This window comes from Copidosoma floridanum, unplaced genomic scaffold (assembly GCF_036245765.1).
Source record: "Copidosoma floridanum isolate Cflo_tuat_1 unplaced genomic scaffold, Cflo_Japanese_pri ptg000014l, whole genome shotgun sequence".
Taxonomy (NCBI): domain Eukaryota; kingdom Metazoa; phylum Arthropoda; class Insecta; order Hymenoptera; family Encyrtidae; genus Copidosoma; species Copidosoma floridanum.
In genome coordinates, this window is record NW_028321891.1 from 7344487 (window position 1) to 7371581 (window position 27095).

The 27095-nt window shown below is 35.4% G+C and overlaps 1 protein-coding gene across 2 annotated transcripts in view; it reads left to right on the forward strand.

The window, feature by feature from the left end:
* The first annotated feature begins 7876 nt into the window (after nucleotides 1-7876).
* Nucleotides 7877-27095, forward strand: part of LOC106636719 (titin) — a 32078-nt gene continuing 12859 nt past the window's right edge. Inside the window, exons 1-27 of one of the 2 annotated variants that reach the window (XM_014349218.2) lie at nucleotides 7877-8459; nucleotides 14284-14326; nucleotides 14405-14679; nucleotides 14917-15059; nucleotides 15134-15355; nucleotides 15487-15839; nucleotides 15924-16272; nucleotides 17486-17727; nucleotides 17804-18033; nucleotides 18121-18264; nucleotides 18342-18599; nucleotides 18869-18985; nucleotides 19399-19440; nucleotides 19505-19777; nucleotides 19870-20415; nucleotides 20838-21896; nucleotides 21972-22514; nucleotides 22599-22856; nucleotides 22940-23083; nucleotides 23190-23603; nucleotides 24728-25129; nucleotides 25200-25422; nucleotides 25488-25660; nucleotides 25734-25873; nucleotides 25941-26457; nucleotides 26544-26687; nucleotides 26783-27037. In XM_014349218.2, the coding sequence (XP_014204704.2) occupies nucleotides 8363-8459; nucleotides 14284-14326; nucleotides 14405-14679; nucleotides 14917-15059; nucleotides 15134-15355; nucleotides 15487-15839; nucleotides 15924-16272; nucleotides 17486-17727; nucleotides 17804-18033; nucleotides 18121-18264; nucleotides 18342-18599; nucleotides 18869-18985; nucleotides 19399-19440; nucleotides 19505-19777; nucleotides 19870-20415; nucleotides 20838-21896; nucleotides 21972-22514; nucleotides 22599-22856; nucleotides 22940-23083; nucleotides 23190-23603; nucleotides 24728-25129; nucleotides 25200-25422; nucleotides 25488-25660; nucleotides 25734-25873; nucleotides 25941-26457; nucleotides 26544-26687; nucleotides 26783-27037 (7606 nt within the window). In that variant the 5' untranslated portion in view covers nucleotides 7877-8362. The remainder of the gene's footprint in view (nucleotides 8460-14283; nucleotides 14327-14404; nucleotides 14680-14916; nucleotides 15060-15133; nucleotides 15356-15486; nucleotides 15840-15923; nucleotides 16273-17485; nucleotides 17728-17803; nucleotides 18034-18120; nucleotides 18265-18341; nucleotides 18600-18868; nucleotides 18986-19398; nucleotides 19441-19504; nucleotides 19778-19869; nucleotides 20416-20837; nucleotides 21897-21971; nucleotides 22515-22598; nucleotides 22857-22939; nucleotides 23084-23189; nucleotides 23604-24727; nucleotides 25130-25199; nucleotides 25423-25487; nucleotides 25661-25733; nucleotides 25874-25940; nucleotides 26458-26543; nucleotides 26688-26782; nucleotides 27038-27095) is intronic. The other variant, XM_089591898.1, reaches the window with a different exon arrangement.

The following is a 27095-nucleotide window of genomic DNA, read 5'->3' on the forward strand; positions in this document are numbered from 1 at the left end:
AATAATTTCTGATAATTTTTTGTATTAATGGATAAGATCTTTGTTTAAATGCATTTTTAAATTAATGATATTATTTTAATGATTTATTTTAATAATTATTTTAATGATTTATGTTAAATTCAGGTTGATTTTATTGAATCCTCCTTATAAATTGATGTAAACAACCGAAAGTCAAATTCTTATCATTTTACACAATTGAATGAAAAACATAATTTATACTTTAAAATGAAGACGTCCTCTATGTTTTTTTTAAATTATTTATAAATATATTTTTCAAAAGTTAAAGAAAAAGCACCATAAAGTACAACATGTATTATGTATTTGTAGCAAGCAAACACTTAGCTCACACAGAGAGGGCGTGCGCTACAGGCGATTATTTTAAACACGACCCGAATGCTTCCTGAACCACGTGTCAGAGTTTCGTTGGCACCAAAAGTTTCTCCAGATTACCTGCGACACATAACGAGAGAAGTCAGACTTGGCTCCGGGCCAACGCTGACTTTAAATCGGCATGTTTTATTTGAGTTTGTAGAAGTGGTATTTGGTCGCTTTAGTCCTACTGTTAATATCACTATCCTAGTATTTTTTTAAATTTATTTATTTTTTTAAATTCAGTTTGTAAAAAGCCTAATCAATAAAACCTTCATGTTTGATATAGTTACAAAATCTCATTTTTGAAATTCATCTTCAATATAAAATTAGAAAAATCAAATGCAATTATTGATCTTGGAAGGAAGATGAATCTGTAATTTATTGGCATACGAAATAGAACGGGGCATTATGATTTAATAGAAAAAAAGGAATGATTGCATAATCATTGCAGACTATTAGAATAAATTAAAGTGTACATAGTTGATTAAAAATAAAAAGAAATGTTAACACTACTTAAGTATTCTAAAAATTTTTTTTTTTTAATTAATTACATTTCAGGAACGTTTTCAGGATTGCAAGGGACTCCAAAGTACAAATCTAATTCTGATAATCCACCTAGATTTGTCGCCCTTAAGGATCTTTTTTTGTCACCGGAAATTCACATTAAAAGTCCTCTTTTATTACCAAGCAATGATTTAAAAACAGACTTTTGGAAATCTAGGTAAAATGACTTGAATTTATTTTATTTACTTTTGTTTTATTAATTAATTAATTAATTAATTAATTTTTTTTTTTAATGGAAATGATAAAAATGAGCATGTTTCAATAGATCACAGAAATTACCAACAACAAATGATTGGAATTTTCCAGAGTTATTTTTGATACGATTAAGTTTATAATTTTTAACAATTTAAAGTTTCACTTGGAAACCTAAATTTAAAAAAATTATCTGTCAATTTTTTTTTACGGTCTTTCTATGAAATTATTTTCCTAATCAAACCAATCTATTTCACCATTGACGTGATAAACATACCGTGAACAGAAAGCCTCTAAAGCACTAAGAGTGCCTCGGTTTGTTTTTACAGCAACGAAATTATACATAATGAATCGTGGAATCCCGATAATGTGGCGCGCCAGCTCGAATTTTCGGACATGAAGACAACGGACGAATCCATCGTTAACCTTCAAGTCTCGCCACATCCGAAGTCCAAACATAAAACCCACGGTTCAATCAGAAAGATTACCAAACACCGGAAAAAATGTAAGTTTAGTCAACGTGAGCTCACAATTTATTGTCATTTGTTTATCCTTGTACAAAAATTTCACAAAAACCATATAAATCAACAACATGACATCATTATTGTATCAAAAAAAAATTCAGTCTTTCGGTACGTATTACAAAAAAAGCTCATCATACTTTTGTATTGGAGTAAAAAAAAATCTCAAACTTCCATCCCTACATGTATACATATATACGAATAAAATCGACAGCCAATCTATGAGTTAGTTCAGACGTAAATGAACTTGAACGTACGTTTCGCGCACCCACTTTGGGCGAAGTATGGTCGCGACATCGAAAAGAACCAAAGGGGTAGGGAGAAGAAAATGGCTCAGCTCAGCTGCTTGATCCTCTTCTACGAACGGCAGGCGGGGACTTTGAAAATTTCGCTGGGAAACCAAAAATAGCGGGCTAGAGAAAAGTAGTCGCAGATGTGGCACCTTGAGAAATCAGAGATGAGTCAGACAGCTGGTTTTGCGAGTCCCCTTCCCACCTCCCTCCTTTGGGACGTGATTCTTCAACGTGTCGCGAACCGTTTGACTTGCGACGTAGGCTGTGGTTGTGAATGAATGCCGTGGCAGAGATAATTTTCCGGGTGAGGGGACTGAGAGACGAAATCGAAAGCATGACTCAATAGTGACTCGACAGTTGGATGTACACGGGTGGAAAACTCGCGCCAAATGACGGTACATTAGCTGTGCTGACTTTGGCTGTGGCTAAGGTATCGGTCCAAGGTGGAGTTGAACACCAGACTAGACTGTAGTGATGGATGTTTGCGTAGTCTTACAATGAGTCTCTATTTGTGAGCAACATAATTGGTGTAAACAGAGTTCCAGCTTGGCTTGAGTGTGTGGAAGAAAACGTATACTGGCCATGTGGTATAGAAAATCTCCGAATATCATAGCAGTACAGCTGTTTGATGAGAATATCGGGTCGATCTATTTTTATCGCTCAAACAGCCAAGTATTCGAAGGTTGAGGGTTCGTTTTATTAGAAAATAAATTTCTAGTCATTCCGTCGAATCCAATGTTTTCTCTGATGAATTTTGAACGAAAGATTGTAAACTATGGTACAATTCACTGCGCCATTGCCTCCATTCGAAGCGTACATGACAATGAATCGTGACGGCAAAATCATTGGATTAAATCCGAGGAAGTGTAATGATTTTACAGCCAATTTTATTAATTGGTAAAAGGAGAATCGCAACTTACCAAACAATAAATAATAAAATGCATAACAACAAGCAATATTGAGAGATAATTATTCAAAATAAAATGTTAAAAGTAGTACGAATTCCTTAAGTACAATAGTTGCTGTACGATTTGAATGTCAAAATCTAAGGTGTCACTTTGAATGACAAATCGATGATTCATGTCTTGGGTGAGTTTTTTAATATTTACAGCTTTAGAAGCAACATACAAATAAATTTTACGAGTATTGAGTTTTTGCCAACTTCTCTCGAATATCACAAGCAACAATGTGTTGCGATACATTCGTAAATGAGAACAGAGACGCTTAGTAGTAAACTAAGATAACGTAGTACAAAACTTTTCATCCCATTTTTTGTGTCACGGTGTTATTAAATGGATTGCCAATTGTGCGTCACTAGCAATACCCAAAAATCATTGAATAAGGAGCCAGTAATGACTAATTATGTAAGACTTGTGAAATTCCTCTGTAATGGTTTTAATGTCAACACTAATAGAAGACGACCACAATGTATGACTATACGTTTCAAATGAAACATCGTACGAAATTAGAATCCATGTATCTTATACACACGCGTCCACTACTATTTGAAGACAAACTATCCTCGATAGAGCACTGTTTCAACGATTTAAAACGACAACTAAAAAAAAGAAGTGAATAACCGAGTTTCGTAACCGGACAACAAACGCTGGTTGCTTAATAACACCCTAAATTGCAAAATCCAATTATTGTAAAAACAATATACTTCAACAACAACATCGTTACTTGGAACATCAATTCCACGATCGCACCTCAAAACCATCAAAGCCAAGTACAAAGCAGCAACAAAAACCTCGTCGTATCCGCACTTTCGATTGTTCGCAAGACACGGAGTGACAATGTCACCCGTAGCGACTTGCAAAAGCGCGTGCCCGATCTTTTCTCTTTCTTACGGCCTGGGGGTAACTCGAAACCGCAAGCCATACACACACAGCGCCGCGTTACATCAAGCCGAGCCCACTGGACTGTCCATACTTGGAGTGAAGACGACCGTGACGGCGCGGACTGCACGCACTCGCATCGTCCCCGTCTTGCTCCGTTTCCCTCGCGCGTATGCTCCACGCACTGCCTTGAACTTCTTTGCGGCCGAGCGCGATTATGATTTTGCCATTCGATCCATCTGTCTGGTTAAAAACCCTGCGCAAACCCAAACAGACGAGGTTGGATGAAAAGTCGGGGCAAGTGGTGGAAAACCGGTTCGTTGAGGATGCACTCATGATACCGCCACTTGGAAGGGGAAGGAAGGGATTACACAGCGCACGTGCCGGGCACACAAGTTGGCAAACGTGTGTATGGGATATGCACCTGAGTCCTAACGTATACCGGTGCGCGCAAGTATGTGGAGCAGTTGTTGGGCGCCTCGCGTGATGATTACGGGATGATCACGACGATGGTTACGATCATGCGGTAGAGATGCAAAAAGAGTATATGTATTTGGCGCTCTTGTGTACGATGCTCTTGCCTCATCCTTTTGTTACTGCGTTGTTGTACGGGTTTTTTAATCAGTTCCGTTAAACATGACGGTTTCCAATTTTTTATCAGAGCGAGTGAGAATTGGCCAGTGGACTGTTGGAGATAATTTGACGCGGTGCACTTGAAATTTCAAATCGGGAGTGGTGGCTGGTCAATGGGGCCAATGGACATGTGGAAAATTAAGTGCAGAGTAGGTACGTCCGAGAATCAACATTAGTATCCTTTAGAGGCTGGAAACTGATTTTTTTCCTCAGAAGGTTTTTTCCTAATGTTATCAGTGAACTTGATGGTACATGACGCGTTACAAACATAAAATATGTAATAAGTGGAAATCAAGAGTTTCAGGTGTGTAATCCTAGGATTACTTTCAAAATTTGTTTGAGAGAAAAAAATCATTTTCGAATCATCGATACTGGAATATCTCACTTCAAAACGAAGGATGATAATTTCACTCCACAATAAAAGTAAGTCTTCCCTAGCAAATTTGAAGTGGTATTATTTACCCGATAAAATTTAAGAAGCAATAAGATTAAACATGGTAAATACACCTTACGTTGAAACAGTAGACGACCAAATGATAGTTTAATTGAATTTTCCATGATTTCAAAATATACGCAACTAAATGGCTTTTCAACATAAGACTCAAGTACAAAAAAACTACACACTTGTCATTAGGTATGTTATGATCATGACCTAAGACTTTCTCACACAAGCTTAATAAATTCCAAAATATTCGACACACCATGTCACGTAAAAAAAGTTATAGGATTTCAAACAAGGCAATGAAAAAAATGAGGTAGATTAAAGAATTTACACCTAGACGGATACGTTTCGACGGTGTTTTTCTGTAGGTATCCATCATCTGTAGAAGCAGTGAAAGAGTGTCGCGACTCGTTTGAAATATAATGCGTGCACGTAATCTCAGGCCCGTGTGTGACAACAGACACAACTCTACATATGTAATATTACTGCCACTGCTGCCGCAAGCGATTTCTTATGAGACGTGTATATGACTTAACGGTTTCTTTCCGCTGCGCCTTCTTCCACCGTGTTTCAATGCACTTGCATCGGTTAAGCTTTTTTTTTTGCACGCCCAACTTATACGTGTATGCGTTTCATGCATATTGTTTTCTATAGTCTGTAGTCCATATATATGTATTCTACGGGTGTTACTTGGTATTTTTATGATTCGGGGTGTGTGTTGTAATTTTTTTTTATGTTGCAGTTTTGGAAGATAAATTTTTGGCAATCGTAAATCTTTTAAATTATTTCAATGTGAATTTCGGAACAGCTTTGCTTGAAAATACTTAAAAATTGTAAAAAAATTGTTCTTTTATAAAATTGCAGGAGGACTTGACTAAAATTGCCGTCAATGCTTTTCTGAGTTGAAAAAATGTACGTTGAGAATCGTTTGATCTATTTTAAATGTTGTTCAATGTTTGATGTAACTTTCAGTATAATGAATGGATTTTTCTAATATGTTTGACACTCACGTGATAAAAAAAAAAAATCGAAAAAATCCATAATTCATCTAGACGAAATTTTTTTTCAGAACGTGAAATTACCCAAACGTTTCAGTAGTGTCTTTGGAAAAGCAGAGTGTTTTAATTTTAGAGGGGAACATTAGAGGGAATGATGTTTTTCTGTAAATCTTACAAAATAGATAAAGATCCATATTTCTTTAAGACAAAAATGAAAATATACTACAATGAAAATGACCACCGCTAATGTCACACACCTGTAATGGTACTCAGTGGGACCATATGCGTTTTATATAAAATTTGTGGTTGTCAAGCGTGAATTTGTATGTTTAACACTTTGTTCAATACGTGTAAGCCACAAGAAAAACACAACTCCCCAAAAAATTATTAAAAATTTTTTTTATTTTATTGTTTTTTGTATTTATTTTTGATTTTTTGAAAAATGTTTCTTGTACCTTTTTTTATTTTTAATATATTTCATATGTTCAATACCTTTTATATATTTTATATATTTATTTATTTATTTTATACACAATTCACAACAACGAAGTTGTACGTTTCGATGTTTTTGGATTAGTACTAATGAAAATGACTGAATCAAATAGAATCATTAGGACTTGTATGGATGTAAATATTTAATGAATTTTATGTAAAGTCTGTTCCCCATTTTGATAACTGTTGCATTGTTGAAAAATTGCACCGTATCGAAAGACTTATCTGAATTTTTGTTTAATCCTGACAAAAATAATTCATTATTCACTGCTACACAATTGTAAGCATAATCATTACTATCGTTATACGTCAAAATTTTTAAAAAACGTGTAGTATTTGAGCCTCTGAGATAATTTAATACAATTTTTTATATCGTAAGGTTCTGAAAATTATTTACATGAGTATATAATGCTCTCTGCTCTACAAAACGTATTCTATCAAAAGCGATCTCTCGATGACAATATAATATATTAGGTTCTCTTCTAATCGTGTCAGTCTCGTCGATGGCATCAAATAAAACTTTTTACTCGCAGGTATCAACCTTGAAATATTAATTTACTACTACTACGGAGAGTATCAAATTTCTAAGAAACGTAACTTTCAATCGTAGTCTTGTGTGGGTGACATGTTATCATATTTGTTAAGCCTAATTTTCGAGACTTAAATTCACCTTTTTGTTTTGTACCGTTGAAATACAAAAAAAAAGTTCCTTACAAAATTAAATTACCTTTCGGGCAAAGGTAAATCGGTATTAATTGCCAGTGCGAGTTCCACTTTTAAACTGTACAAGTCATTATTCACAGTCTAATTGAGATCTTATTTTTAGAGGCCCAATACTCCCTCGAAGAATCAAGCTGTTCAATCGCAACGCCAAAATAAACTTAACTCGCAAAGATCGCGTTGTGAAAAAACAACACGCTCTGTTTCAATAATCGTTTCAGCTTCGACGACAACGTCAAAGCTATTAAGGTCGGAAATCCCCCTACCGCGGCAAGCGAAATTTATACCCAATCCCGGTATCGACAGCCATAATTTCCCATCAGCCTCAATCCAAATGCATGATTTTTTCAGCGCAGCCCACTCGTCTCGGAAAATTATGCGCGAATCTTATCTAAAAAGCCCAGCCCACTCTACGAGCCTCCAAGGCGACATAATCTTGCCTCGAGGAGGGAAAAAAAAAAAAAAAAAAAAAAAAAACCAAGCGATCCAAGCGCAAGTATCGGTATCCACGCGTCGGTCGAGAGAAAACGAGAGTATAACGTAGGTATAGCGGGCCCCAAAAAGCTCCCTCTGTCGCCCGCATCAGCTCGGCGGCTTCGGGTATATTTTTGTCCGCCCTTTCTTCGAGCGTCGCGGCGCCCAGCGCCGTCCCCTCCCCTTCGGCTGCTCCCGCCGATGGACGATTTTCTTCCCTCCTCCGCTGAAAAACGGGAGGTGGCGGGAAAAAGGGGGAGGTGAGGCAATACTCCGTCGAGATATCTCGCGGTGTCGGCTCTCCCTTGTGATTCGCATTCGACCGACGTCTTGGTGAACGAACAGAGAGAAGGAGACAAAGTCTCGGGCCGAGGAAAGCACGCGCGCGCCGATTTTTCGGGCGTGATGCTGACGACTTGAATCTTTTGCCGAAGAGGCGAGCGGCCGCCGCTATATACACACACACACACATACGCATCGAGGACTAGATTTTATTTTTATTTCAATTCTTGTTATTGTTATTATTATTGTTGTTGCTGTTGTTGCTGTTGTTGTTGTTGTTGTTGATTTTGCAATTGCCGTTTCAATTGTGCCGAGGAGTGCGACGAGATACACAGAGAGGACAGGAGTTGTTACCGAGGGGGCCTTTCGAAGATTGAATCATCGAAGCGGCAAAGGTCAAGAAGAATAGTGTTGTGCTTGTGCGCGGAAGAGGATCGGCCGAGGGGCTGTTTTATTTTTTTTATTTTTGTTTTTTTTCATCCGATTTTCGTCACACTCGTAACACGCTCCAAGCTGGCTCGCTTGGGACACAGGCAGCACTATGAAGCGCCAACAGTCATGGGATACGCAAAAACAGGAGTACACGCAGGAGCGTACCGAAACGCAGATTACCAGGCAACAGATTACGCAGCAGAGAGGTCAGTTTTTAGGGACTGGACGAATGACGATTGGAGGGTTGTTTTTTTTTTTTTTTTTTTTTTTTTGGACGATCGGTATGGATCGGTAATGGTTTTCGGTCTCTGAAGTGTGATTTTTGCCCGAACGCGTTATTTCAATCCACTCGAGAGTGTTTTGGTACATTTTATTCTATAAAGATTAATGATCGCGAGCAAGTGTAACGTAGCGTGTCCGTAAAAATCGTATAATTAGATCGAACGCACACACCTTACCGCGTGTAATTCAATATCGCGACGAATTCTAAATTACACGCCTACCGCAGAGTTATTTATAATAAGCCGAGTGGTGGGGGGCTGCGTAAGAGGCGTTCGTAAAAATAGTGCCTGACCTTTCGTCCAAAAAAATCGATGCAAAGGTGGTGGTCCAAATTTTCTTTTTTTTTCCTCCGCCCATACTAGTTCTGGTGAAAAAAAAAAAAAAAAAATTATTTGAAATTTTGAAAATGCGCGATCGAGGCGGAAAGAAAGCGGAGGGAGTAAATAAAAAAGGCACATCAAGCTCGCACGGGTAAAAAGAGCCGTAGCTCTTGAGTGCGTATGCATGTCCGTCAGACGTCGGGCTCAGCGCAGCGTATGGAAGAACTGTTAGGCAGCGCTCGAGCGTCTCCTTCTTCGACGCCTGCACGCTGCTCGTGATTTTAGATTCCCCGACAGCTGAACCTAAGAATCGTCAGAAGCGCGATCGGAAGTGCTCGATCAAGGCACGAAAATCGAAAAGCTCGGAAAAATACGCTGTGTATCGAGAAAAGACAATTTTTTCCGATAACCCCTCCTAATTGATCATTAAACACGCACGCATTACAAGGATGATGGAAAAATCATTCGTTGCTGCGATGCAAAATTAATTACTTTGCCATTGTTGTCGACTGTATTGGTCATTTGCTTTTGATGCTGATGGTTCGTCTACCCCCGGATGCAGAGTTTGCTAGTCGTGTGTTGGCTTTATAAATATCACGACATACGACACGGAAAATCTGAATAGAGCCGTTTGTGTTTCATAATTGGGTCACGCGAGTAGGTAACTTCCAAGAGCCGAAATGTCGACTCCAGGGTTTTGCCAACTAAAGCCGCTTAATTGGCGGTGTTGATTGTTTCACCGTCTTTTTGAAGTCCCCCAAAAAGTAGACCAGTCACTAATTTGTGATTTGGAAAATTGGCATAACCCCCTAAATTTTTGGTCCAAAAATCAACTTGTTTTATGGCACAAATATTGAGTTACACCCCAATGAAACCCATTTCCTCGTACTTGCGATAAGCGTCAAAATAAATGATGACAATAGCTCAAGAAAAAAAAAAATGTATCCACCGACTTGATCATCGACAGCGTCGAGGGCGATGGCAAAAATCGCAGCCTCTTCTTCCCTGCAGCTCGTAACCAGTGGCCAGAGAACGAGTTCCTCCACGTCGGTATTCTATTTTCGAGTGAGCTCTCAACGCCGCTGGTCTAAATTTAGGGAGTCAAGCCTCGGCTCGCGCGCGCGCGCGCTCCAAAATTCTTCGCACTTCGTTCCATCCCTCTCCTCTACCTCTTCGTCGTCGTTGTTGACGTACTCGCATTTCGGTCTCTGGTCCTAGGTATTATGAGGCGCAGATGGCCGTCCTGTTTTCGTGGAGAAAATCGTCTAGGATCTTTTTAATGGGACCCCACGATGCCGTCGGCTGTTTTGACAGCTCCGTTAATGAGATGTAACAAACCTGATGCGCCTAACAAGTTGCCCCACGGAATTCTCGTTAACTCTAGCGAGAGTTGCTGTGTTGGCGCTAGAATTACGTAATAATTGTATTGATGAATTTCTGCAGAAATTTCGGGGCTAAGAGAAATTTTTCTAGGTTTTTAGGATTAAATTGTTTTCCGACAATAGTATGCTTTCTGTTTTGAGGGCTGTTTTTTTATTTAGGATAGGAAAAAAAAAAAAAAAATTGCACGATTTTTCACAAGTCGAAACTTTAAGATTTTATTTTTATTTGTGAATAACGTAGATGTTGACTATGTTTTATTCACAAGACCATTAATCATCGACCTAAAATACTTTCTCTCGACCCATTTCTTACGTTTAGTTCGAAAATATTTTTGTCTCATGCTCAATAAATATGAGAAAATTTGGCTTTCATTAAAAATAATATTCAAATGTCATAGTTTATTTTAAAATTATCTAAATTACAGTTTTTAAGGATATTACGGTGAAAATAGACGCTTTTGAGTTCTATGTTAACTAAATTTCAATGCAAGGTTTGATAAAACACAGTTTTTTTTTGTTACCCAAGAGATCGTAAATTTTACACGTTGAAAAATACGTTGAAAAACATTTATTTCTTTTCGAGAACCCAACGAAAAATGAAAATGAAAACAAGCGAATTTCCAAGTGTTGCGTGATTAAACAGGCCGATTCTTTTTGCGACACCATTACAGAGTTGGATGTACTCCAAAGCACCAGAAAGCGAATGAAAATGCCACGCTAATCCATCTTGTTTACTACTATTGCCGGTACAAGTTTTTTACTACAAACACAATAAATATTTATCATTCAATATTGCAATTGAAAGTTAGAAAATTGTAACATCTTAACTATCTATGACTATAATAGTTATAAACAAGGTTTAAGTATACTTGATACTTCAGTTTTATCTAGTGTAAAAACTTTTTTAAAATATACAAATTTTAATATAATGGGTCTCGAAGGCATTATAAATGTTTTTACATTCATCAAAATTGATAAGACTTTAGGCTTTTGAAGTACTACGATCATCGAAAAATGGTTCCGATATTATTAGAACTATTTTTCGATACCATCAGAAATTGTATAAATCTATAAAGGGTGGACGAAGCCCCTTATCATAAAAAGAGAATAGAAAATTTATGCATTTAATAAAATAAATTTAACTTATGTCTTTCGTTTGAATAAATGGCACGTGAGAGAGTAGGTGGTTGAAGGAAAATTTGCCAATTTCGATCTTATACGCAAGCTTAGGAAAAATATTGTTGCGTTGCGCGATCGATACTAGCCAAAAATTGCGGCAAAGTCCAGCGAGTCTATAGAGAACATTTAAAATGCTAGAACATCTAGAACAGCTAATCTCATCATTAGTTTTGACACTCTGGGCATGAAGTACTGCTGATTTTGCATCAGAAATAACATTTTACAACTTTATTGCTCTAGAATCAATAAGTAATTTATTTAATAATCAAATGATAAAATATTTTAGAAACCTTTAGTGTTAAATTATAAATTGTGTTTTAAGTTAACTATACGTTATACAGTTATAATTATATTAGTATCGGATGATATGCTGAATAATGTGGTGACACGGGTATTTTACTGTTTTGAAAAAAAAAGTAATAAATACAACTTATTCTGAAGAAATAGATTCAAAAATTCATTCCTATGACAATGAATTTATATAATAAATAGTGTTGTAGATACAGTACATTGCACTTTTTACTCGAATTGAAATATTCAATTGTCATCGTGTTACAAGATTAATTTTCTAAAGTTATTGGTTATATTTTTTGTTTTTGTATTTTGTTCCAAGCTTACCAAATTTAAATTAAATTTAAATGAACAAAAATAAAATAAAATTTAAAATAAAAAATAAAAAAAAATTCAGTAGAACAAGATTTTTAAAATACAATTTCTTATTTATAAATGGAACTATGAAATATTGTATACTACTAACTTATTGTATATTACTAAGTAATAGTTGAAAATAAGAAAAAATGTTAAGTTTTTGCATAAATTACTTGTAAGAATTTCGAAAAATATCTAATTGTTTTGTAGTTATAATAAGCTCTACTTTAACACAAGTTTTGAACAAATTCAGGAAAGCAATGTATTAAATTGATACTAAATCAATTGGAATCACTATCATTAAAAAATGCCTGATTATTTATTTTTTATATTTTTGTAACCAGAAAAATTATGTATAATTAAATACAAAAAATAAAAATTAATATTTTAAACAATTTTGATAAAATTGAGAGTAATATTAGGAACATAGATAATAATTACGTAACGCAAAAAAAAAGAGAGAGAAAAATGTTGGAGGTATAGAGGAAAAGTAATCGAGTGAGATAACATCACGAAAACGTTGAGCCTAAATAAAGAGTGATGGTTATAAAAAAAAAATTTTAAAGCAGGAGAAGGTGGAGAAAAATAGAAAAAAGGCAAGAGGATAAAGAAAGATCTGAGAGCTGGACGACTATGGAGTTTCGAGAAAAGAACAAGAGAGAAGAAGAATAAGTAACTGTGGGCGACGCGGCTACCATGTAAAATAGGTCCCGGTAACGTGATCCCATCTCGCACAAAAATAGATACGATTCAGCAGCGTTAGACAGCGTTCGCTAACACTACAACACATCGGCAGAACGAAAGCTTTTTTAATCCCTTTCTCACCCAACTTTTTTTTTTTTTTTTTCAATTTTGCCTGCGATGACTCATTGAAGAAAAATTTCTCGTGCATATCAACATGATTATATTTAGGAAAAGTAAGATGAAAAAATTAATAAGTTATGAACTACTGAGGTATTAGATGACATAAGTATCCTGAACCAGAAAATAGTCCCTAAAAGATTGTTGCACGCCTCCTTTTACAGAAATTGTGATCCTTTATTTCTCTAAAGCTCGAGCTGAGTGGTCTCAAAGTCTTTTCTGCTTCAATATGTTACCATTTTTCAAAAAGTTTTTGTTAATTTAGATACTCATAATGCTTCATTTTTTAATTATTAAAAAAATTTTGAAATAAGCTCTACAAAAAAATGTTTGATGTCTTCAAGCACTTTTATCCAGAGCATAACCTTTTTTTTTATCAATTCTATCTGTAATAAGAAATTTTTATGAATTTTTTTAAATTTGTTTTTTTCCAGCATTATTTATTTAAGTTTTTTGATGAGATCTTGTAACTTTAATTGAAAAATTCTAAGAACTCGACACTATTAAACGAAAAAAAAAATTTTATTTGACACAATGATAAATTATGACGAAAAATGCTTTTAATCTGTATGACTGTTTCTGTGTTAAGATGACTAGACTTTGACTATTTAAGACTAGTTAAAATTTTAACAAATTTTTATTTTTTTGTTAAAATATAAATACATTGTTACATGGGAAACGGTTTAGAGATTAATTTTGTAAAAGTTGTTTTGCTCTGTTAGTTTAAAAAATAACTGACTTCTCGATACTAAAAAATTTAGAATTGAGAACTAGAGTAAAGTTTATGATTTTATTTTCATTAGAGGTCGATTAATAGGTAAATTTTCATTGAAAAATTAATGATAGATCACTTGATAAAGCCTCGTTATACGAGGTTTAACACATTTAGTCTAATCACACTATTTGTTTAGAGCGGGTAATTTTAAGGTATTGGAATGTCGATTGTTTCAATCAGGTGGTGCGCATTTAAAATTCTAAAAAAAGAGTTTCAATAACAAATACATTCATACACTCACTCTTCTGTTGACTTGATCAATTGTGAAGGTCAATAAATATTTAAATGTACAAATATTTGTGGACATTTCTTACTTCATTTAACATTTACGGAAATCGAATTATTGACACAATTCTGCGAGGTCTTGTGAGCTTCTTAAATTTTATAAGATTTTTTATTTTTATGTAACCTTTCATACTTATCCATGCTATGATTAGTAAAGGGTTTTTTGATTATAATATTCATGTGTATTAGGAATTATTAAATTAAAATTTTTAAGTTATTCAGACCAAGATAACGAAGATAACGTGTAGATTTTTTTTATAACCTTTAGAATAATATTTTCACTTATTTTTTTTTTCAGTTCAAGGCGAGATGATCGTGCAAACCTCACCTACATTGCCTGGGTAAAATTTTTATTTGTTTAGTAATGTGTCCATTTTACTTAGAAATGTTAAAAATAAAAATAAATTTTGTATCTGTAGATTTTCGGGTAGACCAGGTGACCCATCACCACCGGTGTTTGAGCAGATTTTTAAGAATGCCAGGTTTGCACAGGGTGGAAATGCAATCTTCGATGGTCGCTTAAAAGGTAATCCAAAACCTGTTGTGTCTTGGACTCACAAAGGCTCGTCCTTGATCGAAACGCAAAAAGTTCGCATGTCATATGACGAAAAAAGTGGAAACGTACGACTACAGATAAATCAAATCGGACCGGGAGATGAGGGGGAGTATACTTGTCACGCGAAAAATCAATATGGTAAATAATATTTATTGTTCATTTTATTGATGTCAAAATATTTTACTCAGATTAACGATGATAATTTACGAGATTCACTCGTGCATAAATAATTTAAAATACTTACGATGATTTAAAGTACTGGTACGCATAATTTTCGCAAGAATATTACTATTCGAGCCATGCGAAGGTTAGCGTACTTAGTGAATTCTTTTGATCTTACTCTTGGTCAGATAAACTGGTACATTACTGTTATAGGAGAAGCAATTTGTTCAGTGTACATTAAACCAGAAGGTTTTGGACCACCACCGCAACAAGGAAGCTTTAAAAAAGAATTTCACAGTTACCAAAAGATTATTGACAACCAATACTCAAATGGTAGCAGCACTGAAGACTTTAAAGTATGAATTGTATCAAAAAAACAAAAACAAAAACAACAGAATAAAAATACAAGCTAATGAAAATTGTGTTTCAGGTTGATACTTTTGAGTATAGAATTTTGCGAGAGACAGAATTCCGCGAGTCAATTACCCGTCGATACGTGGGTGAGTCGGATTCACAAATTACAACTTCAGCCGATCGACAACTTGGACAGGTTTCTCCACCTCAAATTACACAGAAACCCAGAAATTCAAAAATTTCGGAAGGTTCGGAAGCGATATTTTCCGCTAGAGTATCGGGAAATCCGAAACCAAGGGTAATATCATTACTTGTTTCTCATAAATACATAATAACGTACATTCAAGATCACAATTAGTGGATTGGTTTTATTATTTCAATGCCAATTTTTTGTTGTCAATTTAAAAATATTAACATTTTATTTCTCAGCTGACGTGGTTCAAAAATGGCCAGCGCATACGCGACTCACAAAATATTGAAACGACATACTCAAACCAACAAGCACAACTGAAAATCCGTAAAGTGACTACAGACGATAGTGGACATTACTCTCTTTTATCGGAAAATCCACAAGGTTGTACAGTTAGCTCAGCCTACCTTGCTGTTGAGTCGAACGATCAGGTCGACCATGTACCCATCCATACAACTGAAAGCACCAGGGAAGTCACATCGACGTTCCAGTCTAGTACTCCTGTGGAGTCTCCTGACAGTAGCAAAATTCTCGCACCGAATTTCATTCGCACTTGCACCGATCGCGATATCACCGAAGGAAAAATGACGAGGTTTGTAGGCATACAGTCATTTTGAAATATGGATGGTAAATGATTGTTACAATGAATAGGATTAAATTTTTAATGCGTTTATAGATTTGATTGCCGTGTAACTGGACGACCGTATCCCGAAGTAACTTGGTACATTAATGGATCTCCTGTCAACAACGATGCAACCCACAAAATTTTGGTTAATGAGTCTGGCAGTAACTCTCTTATGATTACAAACGTCGACAGATCTGACGGCGGAATTGTTACGTGTGTAGCTCGTAACAAGGCTGGTGAAACGTCTTTTCAGTGTAATCTCAACGTGATAGAGAAAGAACAAGTCATAGCTCCGAAATTTGTTGAACGATTCATGACGACTACTGTTAAAGAAGGCGAACCCGTGATTTTCTCTGCCCGAGCAGTTGCAGCTCCGTCACCTCGAATCACTTGGCAAAAGGTTAGTAAATCATATAAAATTTAATAAGTACATATAAATGCGTGTGATGGCTACAGAGAAATACTTCCCACAATCATTTGACTCCAAAGGAGAGAGTGTGGGGTTCTGTAAATATATAACTTCTTAGGATATGTCTCAAAAGTTAAAAAAGCTCATGGTAAATAAAATGTTAACCTTATTTTTTAAATTATTAATAAAATTTTTCATTATTTATTACACACATATTAATTGAATTAGAGTTTCGATGGTTTAGTAGTTAACCCCCGAACTGGGGAAACTCAATAGAGTCATGGGTTCGAATCCTGTCGAAACATATAAAAATTGTTTTATTAGGCTTATTCGATAGCATGAGTACCCTGGATGTCGAAGAATCACTTATCCAGTTTTAAAGACAAACAGTGGTTTTTCCTGAAAGATGTCTGGATCAGACACTGGTTCTGAAGGAAGCCAACACCTGGCCTTATTGGTATTATACCGGTAAATTTTAGATAGTCAAACCTGATATCAGTCGGGGTATACTTGTGACGACTACTGCATCCTGAAAATAGTACTCACTCGGATGGATGGACCAAATCATCTCAGAGGAATGTACGAAGGGCTGCGCACTCTTGAAGTCATTAAAAAATACTTTATAAGTCATTCTAAGTCTTTCAAAGACTTCAGAAGTATCCAAAAGACTTCAGACTTTTTACCAGGACTTCAAGCGTGCATATAGCTTAAAGTTATTAAAATAGACTTCAGGTCATTAAAAAAGACTTCCTTAGTCTTTCAAAGATTTCAGACTTTTTACCGGGACTTTAAGAGTATATATAGTTTAAAGTCATTAAAAAAGATTTCATAAGTCATTCTAAGTCTTTCAAAGACTTCAAAATTTTTACCGGAACTTCCAGAGTGCATAGGGTTTAAAGTCTTCAGAAGTCTCCAAAAGACTTCAGAGTGTGCAGCCCCTTGAAAATATATTTATAGGATTCCCATGAAATATTTGCACACCTGGGGAAAGAAGAGGAGAATTAGGAAAAAAAGAGATAAGGTGGTAGAGATAGGAATCAGGATACGTAGAGCAATGAGTTTATGTGGAATCTCACACAATACCATACAATACATACTTATTGGTTAATATACATATTAGTCTATTGATTATTGAATGTATTGATTTACGTACTTACTAGATAAATAACTTATTTATTAATTCTGTAATTTACCGATGAAATAGGATGGTATACAAATTATGCCTGGACCTGACGTGCGCATTATGACAGATGGCAGTGGAGCCTCTACTTTAGACATACCGCGAGCTACATTCAATGATGCAGCCTGGTATCAGTGTACTGCGCAAAATATTGCAGGCTCTACTGCCACCCGAGCCCGCTTGTTCGTTGAAACTCTTAAGACAGAAGCTCCCGAACCACCAAGACGTCTAAACTTACCTCGACCGACGAGAGTCATCGAACCTGAGTAAGTTGACCGATACATGAGTGCCAGTATGTCATTACTACATGGTTTTTTTGTACGTGATTGCCTTGGCTTTTAGACCAATACCTGACCCTGAAGTGATACATTTAAAACCGGTGGAAAGAACAAGACCATACGTACCTCCATCTGAAGAGGAACGTATATATCCGCCACCACGCTTCATTGTACCATTACGTGATTGTCATCAAATTGAAGGTGGTCGCATTCACATAGAGGCCAGGATCGAACCGGTGGGAGACCCTACAATGAGAGTGGAGTGGTATTTTAATGGACGAGCTTTAAGTGCAAGTAAGTATACATTATTATGCATATTAATTAGATTTATAAGCACTACAATATTTGGAACGGAAAATAACGAAACAAATCGTATTTGAGGTTCCCGAGCAACGTCTATCTTTCGTTTTGGTTTCATTGCTTTGGACTTAATAAGCATTGTAATGGAAGATAGCGGCGAGTATGTTTGCAGTGTAGTTAGCTCAACTGGAATAGCAGAATCTCGAGCCACTCTCAGTGTCACACGTTAGTATTTCATTGTATGCATAATGGTTAAGCTGATTAAAATAAAGCTGATTACAATAATTTTTTAACTAAAATAGCTCGTGCCACTATCGAACAAACGAGTCAAAATCCCGAAAGTCTTCGTTATATTCAACATCTTGAAGATTATAATAAGTATCAAAGACAAGAAAGTATGGAAGAAATGTCTGCTCAGCGACCCGTTTTTATCAAACCTCTCCAAGATTTAGGCGAACTGCAAGAGGGTCGTAATGCTCATTTTGAGGCACAGCTGACTCCTGTTAGCGACCCTACCATAAAAGTGGAGTGGTATAAAGATGGAAGACCTATCACAGCTAGTAAGTTCATAAATCTTACACATCCCAACTTGTGTTGTATGTAATAAAAAAATGATTTATCAATATTATCAAAGCATCGTAAAGACGATGACGATGATTCAGTATTCACCAATTTAAGTTCTAACTGTTGTCCAAAATGCAACTGTACTTATTTGTCAATGTGTCTGATAACAATAGTTTGGTCTTAATTTTACATTTAGTCAATTTGTATTTTCAACAGTGTATAATTTTGTCAATAAGTTACAAATAATGCTTGTTTTTCATTCCAGGTTCTAGAATCTCGACAATCTTCAACTTCGGTTACGTCTCCCTTAATATTATGCACCTACGGGCTGAAGATGCAGGTTCTTACACAGTTCGAGCTTACTCACTACGTGATTGCAATGGTAAATTCAAATGATTAAACATTTTTAAAAGTATTTTAAGTTTTAGTTTGATTCATTAATAAGGAAAATAAGTATATGAAAGTTATTTCTGTACTTAATTCATTGCATAAAAAATTTTTGGTGTAACATTAACCATGAATTGCTTAACCATCAATGTGTGCTTATTTTTTTCACTGGTTTATAATAAAAAAAATTTTAACGCGTTAGTCTACATTCTTATCTTCAACGGGTTGAAAAACATAGATACCATGTAGAAATTACAACGTGCTTTGCGTGCTATATTCATTTTATCTTTTTTACATTTATATTTATAAACATCTTTACAACCAAAATATAGATACTTTAGCAAAAGTAAGGCATTAAAAAAAAAAATGAATAAATATTTTGTAAATAACGATAAATTGTTTTTGCAGGAACAGCCGAAGCTGTCAGTTCAGCCACATTGTTCGTGCAATGTAAGTAAATATTTTATAATAGTGTCAAAGCAATACTTATGTTGATGTTTCGAATTTTTTGTAGCACGTACGAGTGTTACGAGTGATCTAGGTATTCCCGAGCAGCAACGATACATTGAAGCTACTGAGGAATTGGAAGCTTATCAACAATCTACTCATCATAAGTATATTCAAGAGCCGCCTGAGCAGACAATCCCACCGGTATTTAAAACACCGATAAAAGATCAAATTAATATTCGAGAAGGAGGATTCGCACATTATGAAGCTCAACTCGAACCCGTCGGAGATGCTTCACTCCGCGTCGAATGGCTTAAAGATGGACGTCCCGTCGAAGCTAGTAAGACATTATTAAAATCTTGTTGTATTAACCCTGAAGTTATACATGTTTCCTGAATAATTCTAAAATGTTGATACCATTTATCTTTAAAGGTTCACGAATTACAACATTCTTTAACTTTGGATACGTTGCACTTACGATAAAATATGTTACAATTCATGATGTTGGAATTTATACGTGCCGAGCTTACAATCGTTCTGGTGAATCACATACCTCAGCTCAATTAAGTGTTATTACCAAAGATGATATAATTTATGATAGTCAACATCCCAGTGGATTACAAAAAATACAAAGTTTAGAAGACTCCAGCCGGTACTCGCGTAAAGTCGAAGAAGAACAGCAAATTAGTCAGCCACCTAAATTTTTAGGGCCTTTGAAAGGTACTAATAAAATTGTTGAAGGTCAAAGAGCTCATTTCGAAGCTCGCGTGGAACCTCAAAGTGATCTGTCGATGAAAATTGAATGGTACCATAATGGCAAACCTATCACTGCTGCAAACAGAATCCAAACTTACCATGACTTTGGTTACGTTGCCATTGATATTCTCCAAGTTCGACCAGAGGATGCAGGAAATTACGTAGTGGTTGCAAGGAATAACTTAAGTGAAGCAAAATTGTCGACTAATATGATAGTTGAAAGTAAGTATGAATAACTTTGAAAAATATTGTGTACTTTTTTGATGCATAATATTTTTAGTATTTGATGAGTCAAGTTGTTCCGTTTACTAAAACACTTCTGAGTAATAGTATTCTCGTTTTTATAGAAAAAGACAGAGCTCTTGATTGTTAAATAAATCCATTTAATATGACAATATATTAGTATGATACACATCAATGAATAAATATACTTAACAAATTGTCGTTGATGCAATAAAAAAATAATTTATTGAGATAACATGATTGATTTTTTAATCAAAAAGTTTTTGAGATGAATTTTTTTAAACCTCGTTAATATTAAAAAATATTTTCATAAATTGAATAAACATTTTTACCGTTACTTATGTTCATCAATGTACTTTTTTATTACTTTAGTTGTAAAAAATGTAATTGATTTCTTATAGCTCGCTCTAGCATTGACACAAGTAGCATGCATCACGGTGCGTATGAAAAAACACAACGTTTTGAAGAATCCAAATTTATCGAACCACAATACTACATCGAAGAAATTTCAAAATCAAAGCCAATTTTTATTCAACCTCTCAGTGATCCTCCACCAGTAAGTGAAGGTAAAAATATTCACCTTGAATGTCGATTAGAACCCATGGGGGATCCAACAATGCGTGTTGAATGGTTTCAAAATGGCAGACCAGTTACTGTTGGCTCAAGATTCCGGACATACTACGATTTTGGTTTTGTTGCACTTGATATAATCCATACAAGCGCCCTAGACTCGGGTGAATACACAGCTCGCGCTACAAATCACTTGGGATCAGCACATACTTCGGCATGCGTTCGTGTTATTGGTCGCTCAGATGTAGTTACTGATACTCAAAACGAACAATCTTTAGAACAAATCCAAATGCTGGAAGACTCAAGTAGATACAGAAGAACTCAACAAGATGAAGTAACGGTTCAACAAGCTCCGCAATTCACTCGACCACTCCATAATATCGAAACCGTTGAATTAACAAACGTTCACTTGGAATGCCGTTTGCAACCTGTAGGTGATGCATCGATGAGAGTTGACTGGTTTGTAAATGGAAGACCAGTAAAAACAGGGCATCGTTTTAGACCATCTTATGAATTTGATTATGTAGCTCTTGACATATTGGGTGTTTATCCCGAGGATTCAGGAGTATATACGTGTCAAGCGAGTAACCAACTTGGTGAAGCTGTAACGTCATGTTCTGTTAGAGTACACGCTAAAAAAGATTTAATCACGGAGTCTCAAAATCCTGAAGGTCTTGAACGAATTCAATACTTAGAGGACGCCTCTAGGTATAAAAGACACGAACTTGTAGATGAAGTCGTGAATATTAAGCCCAAATTTATAACTCATCCTAAAAGTCAAGAAAATCTTCGAGAAGGACAACACGCCCACTTTGAATGTAAGCTCGAGCCAGTTACCGATTCCAATTTGAAAGTGGAGTGGTACAAAAACGGTCGTCCAGTCACAATAGGTACTATTAAATTTCCTATAGTTAATTTCTAATAAATTTTTATCAATTGAATAAATACGAATAATTTAATTTTAGGACACCGATTCCGACCAATTCACGACTTTGGCTATGTCGCTTTAGATGTGATAGATTTAATTGCTGAAGATTCTGGTGTTTACACTGTACGAGCTGTAAATCTTGTCGGAAGTGACGAAGTTTCATGTAAATTGAGTTGCCGATCCACAGCTCAAATATTAACAGACACACAAAATGAAACAGGTCTTGAACAAATTCATTACCTTGAAGATAGATCAAAATATCATCGACAAGAAGATATTGAAGAAGTTACAACTCAAGCACCAATATTTACTACTTCGTTGAATAACGTAGAAATTAAAGAAGGTCAGCGAGCGCACTTTGAATGCAGATTAATTCCAGTATCTGATGCTACAATGAAGGTGGAGTGGCTCCACAACAATTTACCTGTAAAGGCAGGATCACGATTCGTTGAAACTAATAGTTTTGGCTTTGTTGCTTTGGATATCATGTATGCTTACCCAGAAGATGCTGGAACTTACGTTTGTCTAGCGAGAAATGCTATTGGAGAAGCTATTACTTCAGCAACCGCTGTAGTTCATTGTCAGTAAATTTTTAAAAAGTTTTTTTTTTCTTATTTCACACCAGAACGTTTCTTGAAGTTATTAAAACTATTAATTTTTACAGCTAAAAAATCTATTTATCTGGAGTCTCAAAATGAAGATGCTTTGCAGAAAGTCAGACAATTGGAGGATCATTCTCGGTATCAACGCAAAGTTTTACAAGAAGAAACAAGTGTATCACAAGCTCCCGTTTTCACAATGCCCATCAAAGATTTACAAGTTGCTGAAAATCAAGCAGCGCACTTTGAAGCTCGACTTATTCCTGTAGGAGATTCAAGTCTCCAAGTGCAGTGGTTGCGGAATGGTGTACCAATTTTAGCCTGTGTGTACTTTGATTCAAATTAATAACAATTTTGCAGTTCATTATTGAATGATTGTATTGGAAAAATAAATTTTTATTTTTAGCCAATCGAATTACAACAATGCATGACTTTGGTTACGTTGCTCTCAACATGAAATACGTAAATCCAGAAGATGCAGGAACTTACACTTGTCGAGCTTATAATGAATTGGGTGAAGCTGTTACATCAGCCACATTGTTTGTGCAATGTAAGTGTTCATATTTTTTATTGAGAAATATTCCAAATTTTAATATTCAATTAAATAGAAATAAATCATAAACACCACACACTCCTACTTACTCCTACTTATACAGCAAAAGCAGCATTACAGTACGAATCACAACACGAAAGTGCATTATCAAAACTCCAAGCACTAGAAGATACGAGCAAATATCAAAAACGAAGTGAGGAAGAGATTACTATCACAGAAAAACCACGATTTACAGTCCAACTAAATGGACCAAAAAATTTAGTGGAAGGTCAAAGCGCACATTATGAGTGTCGTATCGAACCTTATCCAGATGCTTCCTTAAAAGTAGAGTGGTTCCAAAATGGTAAACCACTTTCTACTGGACACAGATACAGAACAGCATATGACTTTGGTTTTGCCTCACTTGATATACTCACAGTTTACGCTGAAGACTCTGGCACTTACACATGCAAAGTATCCAAAAAAGTATCCAATGAACTGAATGAAGCTGTTACTTCAGCCGCATTGGTTGTGCAACGTAAGTAAATTCGTTGAAATTCTGTAATGAGCAATTGAATTGAGAACGATCGTTTGACTTTGAATAGAAGACGTTTGAGACTCAAAAGTCATTTGAGAGTAGGTTGCCAAGTTTTTTAAATTGATCGGTTTCTTGATATTCTGTTGATGCCAGTAAAACTAGTCTGGATTTTTGTTGAATGAAATAATTCTCTTAAGTAAGGTGACCTAAAGTCAGGCGGCGTCAACAACATTTTAATAGGGTCCCGCTTTCTTACCTATCAATTTTTAGTCACTTAAACTAACGCGTACATATTCGTTGATGGATCAATTCGTTTTTCCAGTGCTATAGTCAATGAAGCGCACTTTATACTTCGGTATATCTTTTGTCCTTCTGACATTTGTGTGAAAACATATCTTTTGGCAATTTCCACGATGCTTACTTTTTACTATTTATTTCTCCTTTCATAGGCACCATTGAGTGTTTTTAAGGTAAAAAAAAAACCATGAGGAATTTTATTAGTAAAATTAAACTGTCATCAAAAGTTTATCATTACTTTTTATAATATACAAGATGGTAGACCGCAAAAGGATACTTATCCAAAAGCATCCATGTTTAAGTATGAAAAATATGACCATTAATATTTTGCTTCTTGCGAACCTTTGCACAAATTTAACAGAACTCCTATTAGGCTCTAACATAGCTGTAACTCCAGAGTTCATGGTGATCTCATTATATAACTCCCTTGAGCGAAATAAAATACCATAAGGTATTAGGATCCCGATACAATCGCGTAACTCTCGCTCGCTCAAACAATGCAGGCCTTATAGACGGTTGAATTTTTTCGTTTTGTGTCGATACGTTATATCTAAGTTTACCAAATCGCATGAAGAAGATTTCTAGAAGTATTTTCAAAAAAATGATGCTTAGCCATTTTTTTGGAAACGTAATCTTCATACAAGTAACAAATAAATTTAGTCAAGCGAAAATTCTGTTACTCTTGATGTTAAATGTAAATTAAAAGTGTATTTACCACCAAGACGTGGAAACAAAAATATTTTCTGGTATATTCTATGGTTAAAAAAAAAGTCCAAATTTATTTATAAAGCTCGATATTTTATAAATTTAATGTGCTTTATTCACAGCTCGGGATTCGATCATCAGTGAGACCCAACATGAAGGTGCATTAAAGAAGATACAGTATCTGGAGAGTGATTCGCGGTATCAACGTCATGATAAAGAAGATGTATTTATTGCCGAAAAACCAAAGTTTGGAAGACCATTGAAAAATATTGAACACTTGCCTGAAGGAAAGAATGCACATTTAGAAGCAACGCTGACACCCGTTAACGATCCAACTATGGTAGTTGAATGGTTCAGAAATGGAAAGCCTATTCCTCAAGGACACAAATTTAAAACAACATATGATTTTGGATTTGTTGCATTAGATATTTTGTATGCTTACCCAGAAGATTCAGGAACGTATATGTTGAAGGCTTCAAATGTTGTTGGAGAAGCTGTAACTACTTGTGTCATATCTGTTGATTGTGAGTAATTTAAGTCATAAAGATCTAAATTGATTTGCATATTTTTTCAATATTTCTGTATTATCGTTAGCTAAACAAAGCCTGTGTCTCGATACGCTTGATGCGCAACGTCTGGAAAAAATTCGAAAGCTAGAAACGGTGGAGATCAAGGAGGTAGCTGAACAAGAAATTGTACATCAAAAACCTGTTTTCCTTACACCTCTTAATAACTTGGATCACCTTAAAGAGGGAGAACACGCTCATCTAGAATGTCGTGTGGAACCGATTAATGACGCCAATTTAAAAATAGAATGGTACGGTAGATTCAGATAATGAAATTTATACGATTCCCTAAAAAAAATCAAATAAAATTTTTTAGGTTTGTGAATGGAAAAGCTGTTAAAACTGGACATCGCTTCCGAACAACTCATGATTTTGGATACGTAGCTTTAGATATCCTGTACAGTTATGCAGAAGATTCGGGGACGTACATTGCAAAAGCGTCAAACCTCGCAGGGGAAGCTGTTAATACATGTACTATTAAAGTTGGATGTAAGTAACAGTGAATTATGAAATGTAGATTATCAAATGAGATTTGTAAATTAAATTTTTTTCGACATTTCAGCTCACCGAAGTCTTATATTCGACACTCAACATCCTGATGGGTTGGAAAAAATTAGAGAATTAGAAGCTCAAGGTCGTCCAACAAGACTAGAAATCGAAGAACCTCCAGTATTCCCACCAAGATTTGTGACGGAGCTTAGAGTATGTGTATTGATTAAGTTTTTTATAAAAAAAAAGTATTTGACTATTAATTAATTTTATACTTTAGGGTACAACCGAAATATACGAAGGGCAAACAGCTCATTTTGAGTGCCAAATTGAACCGTTACATGATGCCAACTTAAGAATTGAATTTTTCCATAACGGAAAACCTTTACCATCAGCATCTAGATTCCACGTGACTTTTGACTTTGGTTACGTAGCTCTTGTAATTTCCCATGCTGTGCCAGAAGATGCTGGACAATATTCTGTACGAGCTATAAATGCTCTTGGTCAATGTGTTTCTTCGACAGAACTGAAAGTTATTCAAAAAGATAATATCATCCTAGACTCTCAACGTCCCGAAGGTTTGGATAAAATACGTGAGCTGGAATCGCAACAACCATGGAAAAGACCAGAGATTCCTGAACCACAAACGAAACAAAGACCAGTTTTCACTCAACCATTACAAAACATTGATAATATTCCGGAAGGTCAAATAGCTCATTTTGAATGTCGATTAATACCAGTTGGAGATGCATCACTGAAAATCGAATGGTTCAGAAATGAAAAACCTATTGAAACAAGTTTGTTTGGAACTTTCATAGAGCCATTGCATATGTATCTTTTATTAGACTTGTGACTTATTAAATAATGTTTTTTTTTTATGTAGGTTCACGAATCACAAAAACTCATGATTTCGGATACGTATCTCTTAATATTTCTCACGTTCGTGAGGAAGATGAAGGCGTATACATGTGTCGTGCTGTTAATGCTCTTGGTGAAGCTGTAACTACTGCATCGATGAAAATGTTGTGTAAGTAACGAGAAGTACTTCATTAAGAATCATATATACATATATATATATATATATATATATATATATATATATTATTTCGTTAATTTTTACAGCAAAAGCAAGTATTCAGTTAGATACGCAACATCCTGAAGCACAACAAAAAATTGCTCGTTTAGAAGCTGATAGAATACCAATGCGTCCAGAAGAACCTGAAAAAGTTTTTGACAAACCAATCTTTACTCAATTGTTGACTGGACCAGCAGAATTATGGGAAGGACAAGTGGCTCATTACGAATGTCGAGTAGTTCCTGTTGGTGATATCAATTTAAGATTTGAGTGGTACGTTAATGGCGTCGAATTAAAAATGGGTAAGATTATTTGTAAATTTACTTAAATGCATTTTCCTAATTTGTATATTAATTACAT